We start from the raw sequence: 22,738 nt of genomic DNA, 5'->3' as shown, positions 1-22,738 counted from the left end.
CTTTGGGCACTATGATTACAATAGGCAAGTCTCCCTGGCTTTTGGGCTTTTGATGATAATAGACAAAAGATTAACATATATACATACATACACAAACACACACACACACACATATAAAATAATGGTTTACATATATACACACTTTTTTCTCAGATATATGCATGTGTATACATAGACATACACAGACACATACACAAATATATATATATATATATATATCATATATATATATGTAAAAAATGTGTTATGTAAGTCCTACTCCAAGAGCAAGAGAAATTTATATGGAAACCAAAGAACAGTTTAGTGAAAGAATGAAAGAATGTACTTGTATTTTTCCCCCGGATTTCTCAGTAATTATCTTCCAAATTACTTTCTCCTAAGATATTTATACCTGCTAATCTGTCTAATTTTATGCTAATTTTAGAGGCTAAAAGTTATTTTTTAATATATACATGTGCTGGAATCTCGATTTCTGCTTTTTATTTTAAAATATTTATTAGTGTACAAAAATGAATGTGTAAATGTATAGTACTAAAAATTTATTTAAGTATTTCAAATGTTATTAGAATAAAAAATTATTTTTTTCCTAAAGCAGAGCTTGGCAATTGTTTTTAAATTTAACATTTTATAAACACAATGTGCAGAAAGTCCTATTGGATAATGGAAGAAAATAAGAATATTTCTAAAATATTCCAGGCTGTTTTTCAGGATGGAGAAAATGTAAAGCAAAAACATTTGTGGATTTGATTCTGCTCTATAATTCATACTTAACTGTTATTTTCAAATTTATAGTAAAATACTGCTTTAAGATGATGTTTTCATCACAATTTTTATAAATATAAATTCCAGATGAGTAATATATTTAAAATAAAAATACTATAAAAATTCTAGAATTTTTAATGTCCAAAAGAATTTTAATAAAAAAGAATCAAGCTGGAGGCATCATATCCCCTGACCTTAAAACATATTAAAAGGCTACGGTAACCAAAACAGCATGATAGCATGGTACTGGCATAAAATCTGACACACCAGCCAATGGTATAGAATAGAGAATCCAGAAAGAAATCCACATACTTATAGCTAACTCATTTTTGACAAAGTTGTAAACAATATAAACTGAAGAAAAGATAGTCACTATCTTTTCTTCGAAAGATGATGGGATGAGAAGATGGGATGAGATTTTTGTATATATATATATATATATATATATATATATATATATACAAAATTATATATATATATACAAAATTATATATATATATACACAAAATTATATATATATATATACAAAATTATATATATATATATATACAAAATTATATATATATATATATATAAAATTGCACTTTAGGTTCTGAGGTACATGTGCAGATCATGCAGGATTGTTGCATAGGTATAAACATGGCAGTGTGGTTTGCTGCCTCGATCTCTGTGTCATCTATATCCCACATTTCTTCCCATGTTATCCCTCCCCAACCTCCCTACCCCATGCTGTCCGTCCCCTATTTCCCCACAACAGACCCCAGTGTGTGATGCTCCCCTTCCTGTGTCCATGTGTTCTCATTGGTCAACACCTGCCTATGAGTGAGAACATGCAGTGTTTGATTTTCTTTTCTTGTGTCAGTTTGCTGAGAATGATGGTTTCCAGATTCATCCATATCCCTACAAAGGACATGACCTCACCGATTTTTTGTGGCTGCATAGAAAATAATCTCAAAGTGGGCTCTGGAGTTCACAGCATAACATAAATCCTATAAGCTATAAACTGATACAACTAACAATGTGAACTTACAAAAAAGCTAAAGAAATTTAAACAAAATCTAAAGAAATTATATTTGAATCCTTTATCATGACAAAGTGCAATTTCCTTAAAACAGAACAAGGTCCTACAGATCAAAATACATAAATCAATAAAAAATGAAAAAAACTTTAAACATTGTAATACATTTTTAATGAACAAAAATGTTTACACTTATCAACAGTGAGAGAAATATAAACTGACACTCCTCAGCAATAAGTTTTTATATCTATGAAATCTGTAAAAACTGTTAAGACAATGACTATGGTCTGAATGTTGAGTATCCCATAAAATTTATATGTTGCATTCCCAACATATTCCTAATACTCAACATGATGGGATTAAAAGTTGGTACTTTTGGAGGCATTATCAAATAATAAAAGCTTTGCTCTCATAAATGAGATCTGTGCCCTAATAAAAGAGGTTCAAAGTTGCTTTGTCACTTCTGTCAGGTGAAGTTTTAGCAAGAAGTCACTATGTTGGAGGCAGAGCGCATATCCCATGAGACACTAAATCTTCTGGCATCTTGATCTTAAACTTCCCAGCTTCTAGAACTGTGAGCAATAAATCTCTGTTGTTTATTAATTACCCAGTGTAAGGTATTTTTGTTATAGCAGTGCAAAAGGACTAAGACATCTTTGATAGAACAGTATATGGACAAGGTATGGAGAAAAGGCACTTTGAGAGATCGCTGGAGGGACTGAAAATTAATAAACCCCCTTTGCAGGACAGTTTGCTGGAATCTACTGAAATTCCAAATCTATATGACATTTGTTCCATCAATCAACACCACATTTTGAATGTTATTTGAAACATACCTTTACAAGATACAAAATTATGTTTTCATTGAATAACAGTAAAGTTGAGATATTCCTTGAGTTGGAAATGCTACTTTGGTTTGTACAACCTTGTTCCTCTTACTATATGCGAGGGAAACCTATTCCAATAGATATACTACCAAAAAGCAAAGGACAATCAAGTATATTTCCAGGAATTTGTATAGGGCCTCAGTGCCAACTTTCCAAAGCACATTCCAATGCTTCCAAATACTCAGAAGATGCTTTACAAATAGATGGAGACTGGCAGCATATAAATTTCACAGTAAGCCTAGTGGGTCCAGCAACTCTGTATTTTGTGTGTCACAATCTCCTCCGTTTTTATAAAGCTAACAGAATCAGTAGAAGCAGCAGTGAATAAAAAACTGTTTGTGTTTCAGTGCATGGTGTTACAGCACAAACTCCTGTCTGGTCAGTGAATTTAGCACAAAAACAAGGCAGGTATTGATGGAATAAAGAAAAGGAATGTCTCCTGAATACCTGTGAGTAATATGATTCACAAACACTCTTTCATTTAATTCTCACAGCAATTCTATGAGGTAATTACTGTTATCACTTTTTTAATGAAAATATTGAGGCTTAGAAGAACAAAGTAACTTATCCAATAGTCAACAGCTTCCTAATTGATGAGAGCCTGCATTTGAATACAGGTGGGTTTGATTTCAAAGTTGCATCTCTTCCTATCTACTACTTGCCGAAATGCAACAAGGTATTTGTTAACATGAAGCAGGTAGGACAACCAATTTTTCCCTAGGAATTCTAAGAACTATTTCCAGAATCAAAGAAAAAAAGTCTAGCTCCTTCATCCTGGCCCAGATACAACTCTCCTTTTTCAATTGGTTGGTGTCCTCCAGGTTTTTATGGAACTCCTTTCTCTATGAATCAGTATAGCTACAGTAAAAGCAAAGGACAGAACCCCAGGAGTTCCAGCGTTTACAGGTCTGGTAGAGGAGGGCACTTGGCAAAGAATCCAAAGGGAGCCGTCAGTGAGGTCAGAGGAAAGCGGTAAGAATGGCAATTAGACATTTCAAAACTAAAGTGTTTTAGGAAGGATGGAGTGGCCAACAGTAACAACTGCTTCTGATAGGTTAAGTAAACGAGGCCAGATAATTGAACATTGGTTTAGGCACAGTACAGATGAAAGAGCTACAAAGCAGAAACCAAATGAAAGTAATTCTATCTTACCTCTTGGCTGGGATGGAAAAATGCCAACTGTTCATAGAATTCTAGGTACTGCTACACTGGGATTTTAAACAAAAGTAAGATAATGTTTTGTTTTGTTTTACTGATTTATTTATTGATTGACTGTAACATTTCCCGGGTCTTTGTAGGAACACATTTCCAAAATTACCACCTCCAGCAGTATCTTCTGCCTGGATGTACTTCTAATAGAAACCACATTATTTTAAATTCTATTTTCCCCTACATCCAAGGCTATGATGGGTTTTTCTTTTACATATTATAATACTACATTATATTTTTCCCTGTCTGGCATCTGACACAATTTTGGTTATTGGTCTAATACTTTATTTAATGTCTGCCTCCCTGGCTGGAGTCCCATGAGAATACTGACTGTATTTGTCTTGTTCATTACTTTTTCTCTTATTCGTAGTGTTTGGTACACAACAAGAAGTCAACAAATTTTCATTATTGCATATATGAAAGTAAATGAGTTACATTTAAATCCTTTTTCCCCATATGAGACAGAAAGTGCAAAACCAATCTTCCTCCATAATGTTGAATGCTTCCTCTTGGCCATTTTCCCCACTGCTGAAAAAGAATATCTCAAAGATAGAGTTTTTCAATAGACAAAACTGTAAAATCACTAAAACAGGATACACAAACTGCATTTTTAGTAAAAAGAAAGCAGAAACTGGACCCCTTCCTGACACTTTACACTAAAATTAACTCCAGATGAATTAAAGACTTAAACATAAGACCTAACACCAGAAAAACCCTAGAAGAAAACGTAGGCCAAAACATTCAGGACATAGGCATAGGCAAGGACTTCTTGACTAAAACACCAAAAGCATTGGCAAAAAAACCCAAAATAGACAAATTGGACCTAATTAAACTCCAGAACTTCTGTACAGCAAAAGAAACAATCATTAGAGTGAAATGGCAACCAACAGAATGGGAAAAAATTTTTGCAATCTACTCATCTGACAAAGGGCTAATATCCAGAATCTACAAAGAACTAAAACAGATTTACAAGAAAAAAAAAAAAAAACCCATCCAAAAGTGGGCAAAGGATATGAACAGATGCTTTTCAAAAGAAGACATATATGAGGCAAACAAACATATGAAAAGATGCTCATCATCACTGATTATTAGAGTAATGCAAATCAAAACCACATTGGGATACCACCTCACACCAGTTAGAATGGTGATCATTAAAAAATCTGGAGACAACAGATGCTGGAGAGGATGTGGAGAAATAGGAACACTCTTACAAAGTTGGTGGAGTGTAAATTAGTTCAACCATTGTGGAAGATAGTGTGGCAATTTCTCAAGGATCTAGAAATAGAAATTCCATTTGACCCAGCAATCCCATTACTGGGTATATAACCAAAGAACTATAAATTGTTCTACTATAAAGACACATGCACACATATATTCATTGCAGCCTTGTGTACAATAGCAAAGACCTGGAACCAACCCTAAAGGCCCATCAGTGATAGACTGGACAGGGAAAATGTGGCACATATACACCATGGAGTACTATGCACCCATAAAAAATGATGAGTTCATGTCCTTTGTAGGGACTTGGATGAATCTGGAAACCATCATTCTCAGCAAACTGACACAAGAACAGAAAATCCAATACTACATGTTCTCACTCATAGGTAGGTGTTGAACAATGAGATCACACACCGGGGTCTGTTGGGGGGACACCGTGGGAGGGACAGCAGGGGGGTGGGGAGGTCGTGGAGGGATAACATGGGGAGAAATGTCAGATGTAGGTGATGGGGGGATGGAGGCAGCAAACCACATTACCATGTGTTTACCTATGCAACAGTCCTGCATAATCTGCACATGTACCCCAGCACTTAAAGTACAATTTAAAAAACATACTTTAAGCAATTAGTAACAAAATTGAACACCTCTATAGAGAGCTATATAACATATTTCAGGAAAATAAAATGCAGCATAGAGAATAAAGAAAGGGACCAATTTATTTCTTGAAGAGATTCCATTATTTATTAGCTTGTTCTGGAGATCTCAAGGGGAAATTGGATTACTGGGTTATTACCATCTACTCTGTCTTTGCTAGCCATCTTTAAGTGAGAGTGAAAATATATATGCTAGAATTTAGCATAATTGCTGTATTTTTGTTTTATGCCTTCTGTTTGACACTATTCTGACAAATTGGGAACCTTAGGAGAAACATGCTACAAGATTTTAATAAAAGAGACTATAACTAATCAACATTTTAAATGCCATTTTATTAATGTAACACCATTTTATTCACATGATTTTGTTGCTGGTGATGAATCAAAACAATTATGACCAGTAATATTCTTCAGAGAGGATAACCTGACTTACTCTTTCTCTTTCTCTCTCTCTCTCTAAATGTATATATATTGATATATAATTATATTTATATTTAATTTACATATAAATGTATATATAAATGTTATATATTTCTATAAACATAATACATAAATTCAAAACTGTAAGAATAACTATCAATATTTGCTGGAAGGCTGAAAATAGTAATTAAAAAATACATTCAAGTTAACTACATAGAGAGCTTTTTAGATGGATTAGAGTTCCTGACCTGTTTTAAAATTTCACATTTAACTTTTAACCCAAGGTTTCAATTAAATCACTGAGTAGATGATATTTTAACTTTAATTCTACCTCTGTATATTTCTCTCCTTTAATTACTTATATGCTTCACTAAGTGTCCACACATCCTGATTTTAGAATCAGAGTTCTACTACCTCTGAAGTAGAGATAAAAGATATAACATTATTTTAGATAGAAAAACAGTGGCTACTGAGTTATTTGCTATTCTTTAAAATTAGTAATTTGTAAAACTAAAATTATAAATGAAATCATATGGTTTTGATTCACATGAATTATGAACAAAAAAGGCAATTATTATATCCACTATCTATGGAATGGCTAGTGTATATGAAGTGTTAGGTTGGACATAAAGAATGCATTGGTGAGCAACAGAGACAAAATTCCTACACCAGAGGGTTTTATAATACACTCCACTATATTGTCCCCTTGTTCATCTTAATTGTAATACTTTACCAAGGAATCAGTAATTTAAGTAACATCTACCTATTTTTTTTTTCTCTTAAAAACGAATTGTATTAAGAATTTTGTAACTTCTGGGAAGCTGGGAAAGAGAGGCCTAAGCCTTGGGGAAGTAATACAGACTATTAGGCAAAGACGGTTCTTAAACAGATTTTTTACACATCATATTTCTTTCACAATTTAGTTTTCATTGGAAGTTTTTCTCTAGATATTACTAAAAAGAAAAATTTAAAAGTAAATAGAATATCAGAATCCATAGTGAAAAAGTTCTATTTAATGGAAAAGTTGCCTAAGGTCCGGTAACACTTGACTAACTTGTTAAAAAATATAGATTCCTGCACACTGTACTGAATATGCCATATTTTCGGTTCTTCTGAAGTAGCCAAGAACCTGTGTTTTAACATGCTTCCAAGATGATTCTTAGCAGCAGGAAATTTGGTAAATACTAGAGTCAAACAACTGTAAACAAAAAACTATGTTAGTCTCCAAATATTATTGTGTGGGAGTCTAAGACTCTTAGTAGGTCTCTAAGAACTTGCTTTATAAATCCACCTCACTGTCAATATTAGAAATATCAATAAGACAGAAAATTAACAAGGATATGCAGGACTCGAACCCAGGTATGGACCAAGTGGACCTAAAAGACACGTACAGAACTCTCCACCCAAAAGCCACAGAATATACATTCTTATCAGCACCACATCGCACTTATTCTAAAATTGACCACATAATTGGAAGTAAAACACTCCTTAACAAATGCAAAAGAATGAAATTCATAACAAACAGTCTCTTAGACCACAGTGCAATCAAATTAGAACTCAGGATTAAGAAGCTCACTCAAAACTGCACAACTACATGGAAACTGAACAACCTGCTCCTGAATGACTATTGGGTAAAAAATGAAATTAAGGCAGAAATAAATAAGTTCTTTGAAATCAACGAGAACAAAGACACAACATACCAGAATCTCTGGGGCACAGCTAAATCAGTGTTGAGAGGGAAATTTATGGCACTGAATGCCCACAGGAGAAAGTGGGAAAGATCTAAAATCAACACTTTAACATCACAATTAAAAGAACTAGAAAAACAAGAGCTACGAAATTCAAAAGCTAGCAGAAAATAAGAAATAACTAAGATCAGAGCAGAACTTAACAAGAGAGAGACATGAAAACTCCTTCAAAAAATCAATGAATCCAGGAGCTGGTTTTTTGAAAGGATTAACAAAATAGATAGACTGCTAGCCAGACTAATAAAGAAGAAAAGAGAGAAGAATCAAATAGACATAATAAAAAATGAGAAAATGGATGTCACCAGTGATCCCACAGAAGTACAAATTACCATCAGAGAATACTATAAACACCTCTATAAAATAAACTAGAAAATCTAGAAGAAATGGATAAATTCATGAACACATACACCCTCCCAAGACTAAACCAGAAAGAAGTTGAATTCCTGAATAGACCAATAACAAGTTCTGAAATTGAGGCAGTAATTAATAGCCTACCAACCAGAAAAAGCCCAAGACAAGATGGATCCAGAGCCAAATTCTACCAGGGGTACAAAGAGGAGATGGTACTGTTCCTTCCAGAACTACTCTAAACAATAGAAAAAGAAGAAATCAGGAATTCTCCCTAACTCATTTTACAAGGCCAGCATCATCCTGATACCAAAACCTGGCAGCAAAACAATAAAAATACAAAAATTAATGCCAATATCCCTGATGAACATTGATGCAAAAATCCTCAATAAAACACTGGCAAACCAAATCCAGCAGCATATCAAAAAGCTTAACCATCACAATCAAGTCGGCTTCATTACTGGGATGCAAGCCTGGTTCAACATACACAAATCAATAAGAGTAACCCATCACATAAACAGAACCAATGAAAAAAACCATGTGATTATCTCAATAGATCCAAGAAAGGCTTTCAATAAAATTCAACAGGACTTCATGCTAAAAACTCCCAATAAACTAGGTATTGATGGAATGTGTCTCAAAATAATAAGAGCTATTTATGACAAACCCACAGCCAATATTATACTGAATGGGCAAAAGCTGGAAGCACTCCCTTTGAAAACTGGCACAGAACAAGGATACCCTCTCTCACTACTCCTATCTACTCCTATCCAAGATAGTACTGGAAGCAATAAGGCAAGAAAAAGAAATAAAGGGTATTCAAATAGGAAGACAGGAAGTCAAACTGTCTCTGTTTGCAGATATATGATTTTATATTTAGAAGACCCAACTGTCTTAGCCAAAAATCTTCTTAAGCTGATAAGCAACTTCAGCAGTCTCAGGATACAAAACCAATGTATGAAAATCACAAGCATATCTATACACCAGTAACAGACAGACAGAGAGCCCAAGCAAGAGTGAACTTCCATTCACAATTGCTACAAAGAAAATAAAATACCTAAGACTACAACATACAAGGGATGTGAAGGACCTCTTCAAGGAGAACTACAAACAGTGCTCAAGGAAATAAGAGAGGACACAAACAAATGGAAAAACATTCCATGCTCATGGATTGGAAGAATCACTATCATAAAAATGGCCATAGTGCCCAAAGTGATTTATAGATTCAATGCTATCCCCATGAAGCTACCACTGACTTTCCTCACAGAAATAGAAAAATCTACTTTAAATTTCATATGGAATTAAAAAGAGCCTGTATAGCCAAGACAATCCTAAGCAAAAATAATAAAGCTCTAGGCATCATGCTACCTTACCTCAAACTATCCTACAAGTCTACAGTAGTCAAAACAGCATGGTACTGGTACCAAAAGAGAGATACAGACCAATGGAGCAGAACAGATAACTTAGAAATAATACCACACATCTACAACCATCTGAGCTTTGAAAAAACTGACAAAAACAAGCAATGCGGAAAGGATTCCCAATTTCATAAACAGTGCTGGGAAAATTGGGTAGCCATATTCAGAAAACTGAAACTGGACCCCTTCCTTATGCCTTATATAAAAATTAACTCCAGATGGATTAAAGACTTAAACATAAAAATTAAACTATAAAAACCTTAGAAGAAAAATACCATTCAGGACATAGGCATGGACAAAGACTGTATGACTAAAACACCAAAAGCAATAGCAACCAAATGCAAAATTGAAAAATGGTATCTAATTAAACTAAAGAGCTTCTGCACAGCAAAGAAACTATCACTGGAATGAACAGGCAACCTACAGAATGGGAGAAATTTTTGCAATCTATCGATCTGATAAAGAGCTAATATCCAGAATCTACAAGAAACAAACAAACTTACAAGAAAAAAAAAAACCACATCAAAAAGTGGGCAAGGGATATGAAAAGACACTTCTCAAAAGAAGACATTTATGTGGCCAAGACAAATATGAAAAAGAGCTCATCATCACTGGTCATTAGAGAAATGCAAATCAGAACCATATTAATATACCATCTCATGCCAGTTAGAATGGCAATCATTAAAAAGTCAGGAAACAACAGATGCTGGAGAGGATGTGGAGAAATAGGAATGCTTTTATACTGTTGGTAGGAGTGTAAATTAGTTCAGTCATCATAGAAGACACTGTGGTGATTCCTCAAGAATCTAGAAATAGAAATACCATTTGACCCAGCAATTCCATTACTGGGTATATACACAAAGGGTTGTAAATCATACTACTATAAAGACCCATGAACACATCTGTTTATTGTGGCACTGTTCACAATAGCAAAGACTTGGTACCAACCAAAATACCCATCAATGATAGACTGGATAAAGAAAATGTGGCACATATAAACCATGGAATACAATGCAGCCATAAAAAAGGATGAGTTCATGTCCATTGCAGGGACATGAAGATGGAAACCATCATTTTCAGCAAACTAACACAGGAACAGAAAACCAAACACCGCATGTTCTCATTCATAATTGGGAGTTGAACAATGAGAACACATGGATACAGGGAGGGGCACATCACACACCATAGTCTGTCTGGTGGTGTATACCTCTGTAACAAACCTGCACATTCTGCACATGTACTGTAGAACTTAAAGTATAATAATAAAAATGTTTCCATTTTCTTATGTTTACTGTACTTTTCATTAGTTTGGAAAAATCTGAGTTACTAAAATGTTCTACCTGTATCAACAACTATATTTTAAAATGGATAGATTCAAGACTCATCAATTTCCCAGGTAAATATATTACAAAGTCATAATATGACAAATAGAAAACTTTTAAGTGAAATGACTCAAACTGTAGTCTTCAATGAAATATTATATGTTCCAAACAACTTGATAGTATTAAAATATAAAGAAGCATATTGTAGATGAATTCATTTTTGCCTATCATCATTTGTGAATGAAAAACATCTTTAAAGAATTCATTTTTGCCTATCATCAATTGTGAATGAAAAACATCTTTAAAGAATGAAGGTTTCTAAAGAAGGAACTCATTAAAATAAAAATCACATGACACAATATTGATTATACCTCTTGACTCTATTACAACAGTTTTATGGCTACAACACTGAACAATTTCAGAGGTCACCACTTCTATTTCGTGTATGGCATTGTGGGCAGAGTCACCATTAAACTGAGTTCCTTACTTGTTAGATGCTAAATTCATATCAATTGAAAAGTTATATGAAAATTAGGTACACTTCCCTCCAGATAAATCACAAATATAGTATATTTTGCTGCAGACACTTAGAGTTACTCTTTTTTCCTTTGAGGTGGAGGAGAGGTTAGAACCTTAAATTCAGGGATTAAGATCATGCAAGTTTCCTGCCTGCCTGTCTATTCAATTCTATCCATCATCTATATCTTTCTGTTTCTTTTTAATTAGCATTATACAATTTCATCTCCTTTTGACTTATATAAGACCATATGCTGAGTTTGGGGTTTGCCTATTTTTTCAATCTTGTAAAATTTTTATTATTGTTTTGTGTATTTATTTAAATTTTAGAAAAATAGTATTGTGCTAGTATACAACATTATGCTTCTTCCCTTGTTTTTTACTCAGCACTGTTTTTCCTTTTTATCCATGTTACTATGCAAACATCTAACCCATTTTTCTAAGTGTTACACAATACCCCATGGTACTTATCTACTATATTTTGCTGATATATTTTTCTGTGAAGGATACGTGGGTTGCCTCCAACACTTCAGCCTCACAAACAATGCTATATTGAATATTCTAGTAAATGCGCCCTGAGTAATCTTTGTGAAAATATGTATCCAGAGTAAGATTGCTGGCTCCTGGTTTACCTGCCAACTGAAAGTGCCTCAAGGTTTCAATGTCCCCATATCACCATTAAAATTATAATTGAGGTTTTTTTTTGCATTGTTGAACCATTTTTGCATTCATGAGATAAAATTACTTAACCAAGTTTAATATTTAATATTTTATACTTTTTTCATCAATGTTTAAGAACATGAGGTCATAATTTCTTTTTCATGTATTGTCATAATTAAGTTTTAGAATCAAAATTACACTCGTTTTACTAATACAACATACTATGTTTGCTATTGATATTTTCAGAACTTATGGTTTCATGTTTGACTATTTACTTTTTATGAAAATTAAAGCATATAAGGACAGAAACATAACTGGCTAGTCATTTTTTAGGATATGAATTTTCATTATTTTTCTTTTTTACAACACAAAAGATATGGCAATATACTATTTGTTTTAAAACATTCCTTTATACAAGTAAAATTGTATATACTAGTCATAAAGTTGGCATTCAAAAAGAAATTTGCATAACATTTATTGCATACATTTTATAGAATATTACATTATAATATTTTTATATATTTATAAAATGTAAATGTTTTATAAATTATTTGATACATTTGTATATTTGTATATATCAAATTATGAACATATTAAGTCTTAGTTGTGTCTATATTTACTCAGATTTAGAACTAACAATGAGCACATGAGATGGTAAAAAGTCACCTTTCTTTCAGAATAAACATCATTCCCTAACTAATGCCAATGATTACATAAGAAAGTATATTGCTGGGAAAATATCTAAGAAAAGTCAGAGGCATATTATAGCCAGTTTCTTAATGATTACTATTTCAATCTTATTTCAAATTAAGAGTTATAGAATTGGATTTTTTTTACATGTAAATTTCAGGGCACATTTAGCTTTTCTTTCATTATTGAATTATTTCGAAATTGGCTAGAACAAAGCCAAAGGAAAGGGAAAAAGACAACCAGCTAAATCAACTTTTTGGGTGAAAATAACCGAGAAAGAGACATGCACAAATTATAGACTTTCTGAAAATTTCGACATTTAAATTCAGGTAAGTTGCCAGTTTAAAGTATTCTAGGATAACATTTTCTTTGTCCCAAGGAAGTTTTAGAGGATAATTTGTCCAAAATTGTGGTATACATATCACAAGCTGCCTAATGTTTTTGGATAGAATTTTCATTTAGTAAGTATTCATTGATCTCTGCACAATATTATATGCTATAAATTCAAGAGTAAGATAAATGGAGTTTCTGTTTTCATTAAACTCAATGTTACCACGGATATCACGTAAATTAAAGGTATTTTAATCCATGTGAAAAGTAGAGGGTGCTTCTGTCCACATGGTATAAGAGGGCTCAAAATCAGGTCCACATTCTGTCTAGAGGAAGGGAAAAAGTAGAGGAAAGGAGGGCATTTTCTTCTCCTTTAAGAGACTATATCGAAATTTTTACACATCTATGACAAAGATATTCATTGCACCCTGATTTGTAATTGTGAAAAATTGGAGTTGATGTATAAATTGTTGTATATGCTCTAGGAAATTGTAAAAAAAAAATCAATAAACTCTACATACATGTATCAGCCTAGGTAGCTCTCAAAAAATAATACTGAGCTTTAAAAATTACAGAAGCATAATTACATTTATACAATCTGGTTCAAGAATTAGTATAAATAACAATAACACTGTACTACCTATTTCTAAAATGTAGTATATCACAGGTTGATGGAGATAAGGAATGTATCACAAATAAATAATAGATATATGTAATAAATGCACACAAAGTTGAACCTATGCTCATTAAAGATAATAAGAAATTCATAATAGAGATTACCTTTGAGATAGGCAGTGAGAGAACTTGATTTGGGAGGGAAACGAAGGGACTAAGCATATACGTGCATGTGTGGGTGTATATATCAAAAAGTTAATCAAAAGAGAAATACGTTTCTACTGATTTTACATATGACTGTCACTTTTAGGTAAAACATTTTCCTCTGCATTTATGTATCTACTCATGTTGCCTCAAAACACAGTCATTTAGAGAAATAATCTTCACAAGAAATCATTACATGGATGTCAAGAACTTTAGTTTGCTTTTAGCTACAAACCTTCTAATCAGATTCAAAATAAGATTTTTTAACAAGTCCCTAATTGTGCTTCAGAACTAAAAGTGTACATGTGTTTTAGTTAAGTATGTACCTTAATACAATTCTCTTAGGTATTTATTAAATAAACAAATTAAAACTTACCAAAATATATAAACTTAAAATAGCAGCATCTTAAACAGAGTGGTTTTATTGGTTTTTGGTGTCTTTCTGTGGATGATCTAAGTGTAAACATGTTTTGATTTCAAGGTAGGAGTGGAGGAGGACTGTAGAAATCAGTTAATAAAGGTTTTCATTGTTCAACAGAAAAAGTTATTTCACTGAGTGGTTTCCATGGAACTGAGTTAATGCTGACATTAGCTCAGGATAATTCTTTTAGAAACATATTTAAAAAGAAAGTCTTATCTACCCTCCTCATTCCACAAATGGGGGTCTCTATGTAGATTTTAGTAAAATGGATGTGTTTATGCTAGCAATAATCACCATTAATATTATCCAACTAATTCATCCTGCCGTTGTTCCATGTTCCTAGAACAAACACATATCACAGGTTTTCTTTTCATATAGATGTTCATCCAGAAGAGTATAAACTGAAACATTTTTAAGTCTGTTTGAATTGTTTATTTATTTTTATTTTAAAGAAATTATCGTTTATTCCCTGACATGTCTTAGAGCTTACAACAGTGCTCGGCATATAATAGTGCTAATTAGGTATCTGATGGATAGGTACCTATCCTCGTTTACAGATTGATCTTTTGTGTATCTCTATGTGAGAGACCAATGACCTTTGTCTATGCTGACACATTGGAGCTCTTAGGCTAAAATGAAGTGCAGATGCAGAGCCCAACAATTCAGCCAAGGTAAATACCACCTACTGACTGCACAGCCAGCCCCTGGAGACCACACTTCCATCTTGTTCTAACTGCAGCTGTTTCTACTTTTCTATCAAATCAATTTTTCTTTTTTATTCCAAGCATTTATTTTAATTTTATATGGTTCTTCAAAATCACTCTGGAGAGATAACGATTCCACATTTAAATAATCAGAGCAGTGCTGTGTCTAATAGTGCTGGAATTGTTAATTTTTTTTCAGGCAAGGCATAATGCTATCCAGAGAGGATTCAGAGACAACAGAAGCAACATGAATATAATGAAGAAACTAGACACAAAGAGGCTAAATAGCTTATCAAAGGCCACAATGCTAAGATGAAGAGCTGTAATTTGAACTCAGGAGTTTTGATACCAGAGATTATGTTCCTTAACATAGGTTTTAAAGTAGAGTCATTGAAAGAGACTATAAATAAGTAGCTAAAGTACTGCTTTGTCAAAAAGGTTATTTTTATTAGATTATTACTTTGTTTATCAACCCCACTCAGAGTCAGGTATACCACTGAGCACTGGGAAAACAAAGATGAAACTGATGGTTTAGCAGGAAAGACAGGTCAAATGGATATCCCATTGTGCACCTAATAAATTCACCATGGTAAGTACTGTGGTGGTGACATGTCAGGGGATTATGACAATAAGGAACAGAAATACAAACTCCAGCTAGAAGAGGTTATAAAGGCTTTCTGAAGAAAAGGTCAGCTGAGCTGGGGTAAGCCATTAGAAGGGAAGTTTGGAGAAGTGAAGCACACTCCAGGCAGGTAAATATAAGACAGGCAAAGTCATCATGGAGTTTAATGCACTGAATCATGAAATGCAATGTGGAGATGATGTTGAAACCAAGAGTGTTAATCCGTGCTTAGCCCTTAGAGGCACTGTGGATAATGGGAGATCTCAACTTAATTCTGTGAGTAAATGGGGAGCTGGTCCAGAGTTATAAATAAGATAGTCACATAAACATGGATATATTTTAAATAGATAGCGGGGTGGCATGTTGGAAAAGGAGCTGAAGTTCTATTAGTCAAAATAAGCCAGACTGTGCTATGGTAACAAATAAATATCTAAATAATCTGTGAGTTAATGCAACAAAAGATTATTTCTTAAATATCCAAAGTCTGAGGCTGGCTAGGCAGCCCTTCTTCACCTGGTAGCTATGCCATCTGGAATATGTATCTTTCCAGCTTATTACACTGCAGGTGACAAGATGTTTTTATGGGTTGGAGCTAAAAGTGGCTTTCATTTACTTTTCCCATATCTCATCATCTGGGGTCCTGTCACTTGACCCAGAGTAAGTGCAAGAGGCCTTAGGCAATCACTGAGTGTCTACCACAAAATAGGGTGGTTCATTTAATCTTACTTATAATATGTGGAATGTATCCATAATTTCTTACCATATTATTTAGAGAAAAGCAAGTTTATTCGTGTATTCAATTCATTCAATGAGTGCTTTTGTGACCACCTACTTGGCACTGTCCTAAATTCTGTCTCTGTCATAAAAAGCAGGGGTAAAGCATAGTTCACATTACTTCACTGCACATCAACTCTTCACTGGTTCTCCAGTCACATGGAGATATGTGCAAGGGAGCAGAATTAGAGTAGGAGGGAGGGGAAATGTAACATGTGCCAGATCATGTGGGTTTTGTAGGACTTTGAATTTAGCTTAAATGAAGGGCCTTCAAACATTCTGTGTGGAAGAGTGATATCATCTGACTTTCTTTTTCAAAGAATAATTCTCTGGCTTCTCTGTTGATAAGAGACATAAGATGATGGGGTGGACACATAGAGCTCTCTTAGGAAGTTACATAGTCATCCAAGTAAACAGTGATTATGGTTTTGAGCAAGAGTAGAAGCATGGATCTGGTGAAAAGTGGTAAGATTTTGGATATATTTTGAAATGAAGCTATTTAATTTTGAAGGTAGAATAATTAGAATTTGAAGACAGGTGAGATGTATGATATGAGACAAAAAGGTCTTAACTTGAGCTCTTAGGAGCATGGAGTTGCAGCCAACTGAGAATAGATAAACCTTAATCATTTAAAATATTCCTAGATGGTTTCAAAAGGGCTCTAGAGATTATTAATCTCTTTAATAATTCAACTCTGATGAATACTTCCTTTATAATTTCAAATAATAACAATGTTTATGAAAAAGCATTTTTCCAAGATACAAAGCTTAGCACCGAGCATTCCCTACATTAACAAAATTTCACATAAAATCTAAGATCTATCTACCTAAAAATGAAACTAGTTAGAAAGAAAATTATGTAAATATCCTTTTTGAAAGTAAGTTAGAAAACATTAAGCTATATTAGATTATTTTGATGTGACATACTTCATTTACTTTTTGTTAGGGTCATGTTTGCTTTGTACGAACTGCCTACAAAGCTCACTTACAGATATAAACTGTTTTTTAAATTATTGTTGTTGTTATTTATGTATTAGAAAGACATTAAGTAAGGTATACCACTTTACCTTGGCAGTTTAATTCATCCACTGAGTATCAATTAGTAGCTGAGGACATGATCAAGATTCTCTCTTTGACCAAACTTTGGTCAAACTCTTCTGAGTTCTTTTTAACCATGCCTCAACTTCTGAAATTCCATGTTACTTTCTGCATTGTCCAATTGCAGCAAGAATTTTCTCAGTTTAGCCAGAATTTTTCATCCTTGATATCTGATCACACTTTGATATCTGATCAGGTTTCCTTCCTCCACAATGCCTCAGGTGATATTTGATCACCCTGGTCTGCCTTTAGCAAGAATCTCATCAGATCTTTTAGCCAGAATCCCCTCTTATGCCAAATGTTACCTCTTAGTATTTTTTATCCAGGAACCCCCTTGCCTTATGCTCTTTGGCTATCAATTCCCACTTTTTTTCTGTGGTATTTAGAGTTGAGGCCAATTTCTCTCTCCTACTATAAAATCCTATTGTGGTAGCCTTTCTGTGCAACTATTGCAATACTCCTCTTTGAATGGTCTGCTTTACCATTCTTTAATGGGTACCATGAAGAATTTTTTTATTAACAAAAATCATATTTGAGTTGGATTTTCGTGAAAGCAGGAAGGGTGGGAGAGTTTTTTTAGGCATACAGAACAGGATGCACGAATGTGGGGATGTGAAAGAGGATGGCAGATTCATGCAGATTATAAAATTTAGAGCTCATGAGAGTAGAACAGTTTAGTTCAGGAATGTGAGGAACAGGAAACTGAAGCTGGTAAAATTTGACAAGACTGATTGTAAAGTTGTGCATGGGGCCAACAACTGTAATCCCAGCACTTTGGGAGGCTGAGACACACAGATCCCTTGAGGTCAGGAGTTCAAGACCAGCCTGGCTAACATAGTGAAACATTGTCTCTACTAAAAATACGAAATTAGCCAGGCATGGTGGTGAGCACCTGTAATCTCAGCTATTCAAGAGGCTGAGGCAGGAGAATCACTTGAACCCAGGAGGTGGAGGTTGCAGTAAGCCGAGATTGCACCACTGAACTCCAGCCTGGGTGACGGAGCAAGACTCTGTCAAAAAAAAATGCATGGGTAATTACATGGTATAATAAAAAGTTTCAATCTCAGCCTTTAGGTAAAATAAAGATAATGTTGTTGAAAAATGTAAAAGAATTGAAAGAGCCCTATGGGAGGAAGGTGGAGAGCAGAGAATAGAAAAAGAAAAGTCATTAGAAAGCTACTCATGGGAAAGTATAAGTGAGAACCAATTTAGCTCCTAGAAATACTGGAGGACCAAATTTTAAAAGTAGAGCATATCTAACAGAGCTGATAAGCTAACATTATGAACAATCATGAGGTTATATATTGTTTTGCTTATACAATGCAAACTCAGCTTAATTTTTCTTACCTATAAGGTAAAAAACAGAATCCAAAAAACAAACCAGTAACCTCAGAAAGATATCATACTATGTGAAACCTAGATTAAAATGCAGTCTTACTTGCCTTCACCTAACATTTGCTTTCTAGAATTTGCCTCCCCAAATAAACAGAATGTTCCATAGATAATCACACAGTTTTTAGTGTCCAGTGGAGCAACCACACTCTTCAGAAAAGAGGATAGGCAATAGACACACTTTTTAAAAAAAAATAAAGACAGGGTCTTGCTTTCTCACCCAGGCTGGAATGCAGTGGAGCAATTACAGCTCACTCTAACCTCCAATTCCTGGGCTCACTCTAACCACCTTACCCTCCTAAGTAGATGTGAATATAGACACATATCATCACACTTAGCTAATTAAAAAAAAATTGTAAAGATAGGGTCTCACTATGTGGCCCAGGTTGCCCAAGCTAGACTACATTTGTAAAAGCCAATTTTATAGACTAGAAATACATGTCATAGTATGCATTAGAAAACTTCAATATAACAAAAAGACATGTCATCAAGACAGAAGTAATTTATGAAATCCACATAACCAAAAAAGATTAGTTTTTACAATATTTTTAGAATTTGCTATAAATTAGCAAGTAACAGACAAGGAAACCAAGAGAAACATCCACAAAAGATTGACAGGCAATTCACAGAACATAACACTCAAGTATTCATTGATCATACATGAAAATATGTTCAAACTCACCAATATTAGAGAAGTGTTCTTCTCCAGAGAAAAAACGGAATGGTATGAGATTGGGAAATACAACCAAAATACTGTTTTGTGTGTAACATTTAATGTCTTTAAAAAACAGCTGAGAAATATTGGTAAATGTTAACTCACGGTTATAGGTAGCAAGCATATGCCTGTTTGATTTGCTTTCTATAGGTCAAACAGTAGTTCTGTTTTAAGATTTTTGAGAAATCTCCATACTCCTTTCCACTGTGGCTGAACACATTTACATTCCCACCAACAATGTATAAGCATTCCCTTTTCTCTGCAGCCTCAACAGTATGTATTGTTTTTTGATGTTTTAATAATAGCCATTCTGCATGCTCATGGATGGGTAGAATCAATATTGTGAAAATGACTGCATTGCCAAAAGCAATCTACATATTCTATGCAATTCCTATCAAAATACCAACATTATTCTTCACAGAACTACAGGAAACAATTCTAAAATTTATATGGAACAAAAAAAAAGAGCCCACATAGCCGAAACAAGACAAAGTGGAAAAAATGAATCTGGAGACATCACATTATCTAACTTCAAACTATACTATAAAGTCACAGTCACCAAAACAGCATGGTAATAGTATAAAAATAGGCACATAGACCAATGGAAGAGAATAGAGAACACATAAATAAACCCACATACTTACAGCCAACTGATCTTTGACAAAGAAAACATAAAGTGGGGAAAGGACACCCTATTCAACGAATGGTGCTGGGATAATTGGCAAGTCACATGTAGGAGAATGAAACTGGATCTTCATCTCCCATCTGATACAAAAATCTACTCAAGATAGAACAAGGAACTTAAATTTAAGACCTGAAACTATAAAAATTCTAGAAGATAATATTTTAAAAAAAACCCTTCTAGACACTGGCTTAGGCAAAGGCTTCATGACTATGACCCAAAAGTAAATGCAACAAAAACAAAGATAAATAGGTGGGATTTAATTAAAGAGCTTCCACACAGCAAAAGGAACAGTCAACAGAGTAAACAGACAACACAAAGGGTGGAAGAAAATCTTCACAATCTATACATCTGTCAGAGGACTAATATCCAGAATCTACAAGAAACTCAAACGAATTAGGAAGAAAAAAATAATCTTATCAGAAAGTGGGCTAAGGACGTGAATAGACAATTCTCAAAAGAAGATATGCAAATGGTCAACAAATATACAAAAAATGCTCAACATCACTAATGATCAGGGAAATGCAAATTAAAGCCACAATGCAATACCATATTACTCCTGCAAGAATGGCTATAGTGAAAAAAAAATTAAAAAATAATAGATGTTGTCATGGATGCAGTGAAAAGAGAATACTTCCGCACTGCTGGTGGGAATGCAAATTAGTACAACCATGATGGAAAACAGTGTAGAGATTCCTGAGAGAACTAAGAGTAAAACTACCATTTAGTCCAGCAATCTCACCACTGGGTATTTACCCAGAGGAAAAGAAGTCAGTGTACAAAAAAGATACTTGCACACTCAAGTATATAGCAGCACAATTTACAATTCCAAAAATTTAGAACCAGCCCAAATGTCTATCAATCAATGAGTGAACAAACTGTGATACACGCACACACACACACACACACACACACATAGTATGTGCCTTTACTACATAAAGTTATTGTAAGCAGTGAATAAGTTCATGTATAAGAAAGTGATATTAAAATGTGAAGAAAATGTATAGAAATTCCCAAATTTGCAGGTCATGTAAAATTAAATGAACATACTTTTCTATTTAATATTATTCTAAACTTATTGAAACATATATATATATGTGTGTGTGTGTGTGTGTGTGTGTGTGTATCCAGTGATACACACACACACACACACACACACAATGGAATACTACTCAGCCGTAAAAGGGAACGAATTAATGGCATTCACGGTAACCTGCATGGAACAGGAGACTATTACTCTAAGTAAAGTAATTCAGAAATAGAAAGCTAAACATTGTATGTTCTCACTCATAAGTGGGAGCTAAGCTATGAGGATACAAATGCATAAGAATAATATAGTGGACTTCGGGAACTCTGGGGAAAGGATTGGTGGGGGGTGAGGGATAAAAGACTACAAATTGGGTTCAGTATATACTGTTTGGTTGACAGGTGCACCAAAATTTCACAAATCACCAACTTACTTATGTAACCAAATACCACCTGTTTCCCAAAAACCTATGTAAATAAAAATTTTAAATAATAATAAAAATAGCCATTACTACTGATATGAGATTGTATCTCATTGTGGTTTTGATTTAAATTGTATTTTTGAAATATTTATTTAATTAACATATATAACAATTTTACTATCCAGTTCTATAAAAATTTCTTTATCACTTTCATGAGGTAAAATGATATGGAAGGTAGTATGAGTTAGAGGAAGAACACAGAAACAAGTTGGAATTCTAATATCTAGTCCCAAATCTGCCACCTACCTACTGTGTAACCTTGAGAAAATCATTTCATTCTTCTGAAACTGATTATCCAGCTAAAACCTTAAATAGTGTGTGCCTTTACTACATAAAGTTATTTTAAGGAGTGAATTAGTTCATGTATAAGAAAGTAATATTCAAATGTGAAGAAAAGGTATGGACATTCTCAAATTTGCAGGTAATGTAAAATTAAATGAACATACTTTTCTATTTACTATCATTCTAAACTTACTGAAACATATTAGAAGCAAAACTGGGGATTATAAAAGACACATATTTTCTTACCGGGTCTGTTAGTTGGGAGTAGAGCTCATGGCAATTGTCAAAAATATACTTGTATGTAGAATCCAGGCAAGCCCTTACACAATCCTTCACCACCATGCTAGCTTTTGGGGGGCTTTGCAGCTCCAGAACCTGACAGACAAAGAGAGGCACTTATTTTCCCAACTGCAACAATAAAACTTTGTAATCCAGTATAAACTACTCAAATATATATTCAACAAATACTTTTAGTTCATTTTTCTATGTTCAGTTTGTGTCATCTTACTATGGGGTTTTAAAT

At 33.8% G+C, this 22,738-nt stretch overlaps 1 protein-coding gene across 1 annotated transcript in view; it reads right to left on the bottom strand.

Annotated features, from left to right (window-relative positions):
- Window positions 1–22,738, bottom strand: part of UNC13C (unc-13 homolog C) — a 640,690-nt gene that overhangs the window by 277,141 nt on the left and 340,811 nt on the right. The window contains exon 16 of the mRNA XM_054239666.2: window positions 22,462–22,590. Within this exon, the coding sequence (XP_054095641.2) occupies window positions 22,462–22,590 (129 nt within the window). The remainder of the gene's footprint in view (window positions 1–22,461; window positions 22,591–22,738) is intronic.

This window comes from Callithrix jacchus, chromosome 8 (genome assembly GCF_049354715.1).
Source record: "Callithrix jacchus isolate 240 chromosome 8, calJac240_pri, whole genome shotgun sequence".
Classification (NCBI taxonomy): domain Eukaryota; kingdom Metazoa; phylum Chordata; class Mammalia; order Primates; family Cebidae; genus Callithrix; species Callithrix jacchus.
This window is presented reverse-complemented; position numbering and strand designations above follow the sequence as displayed.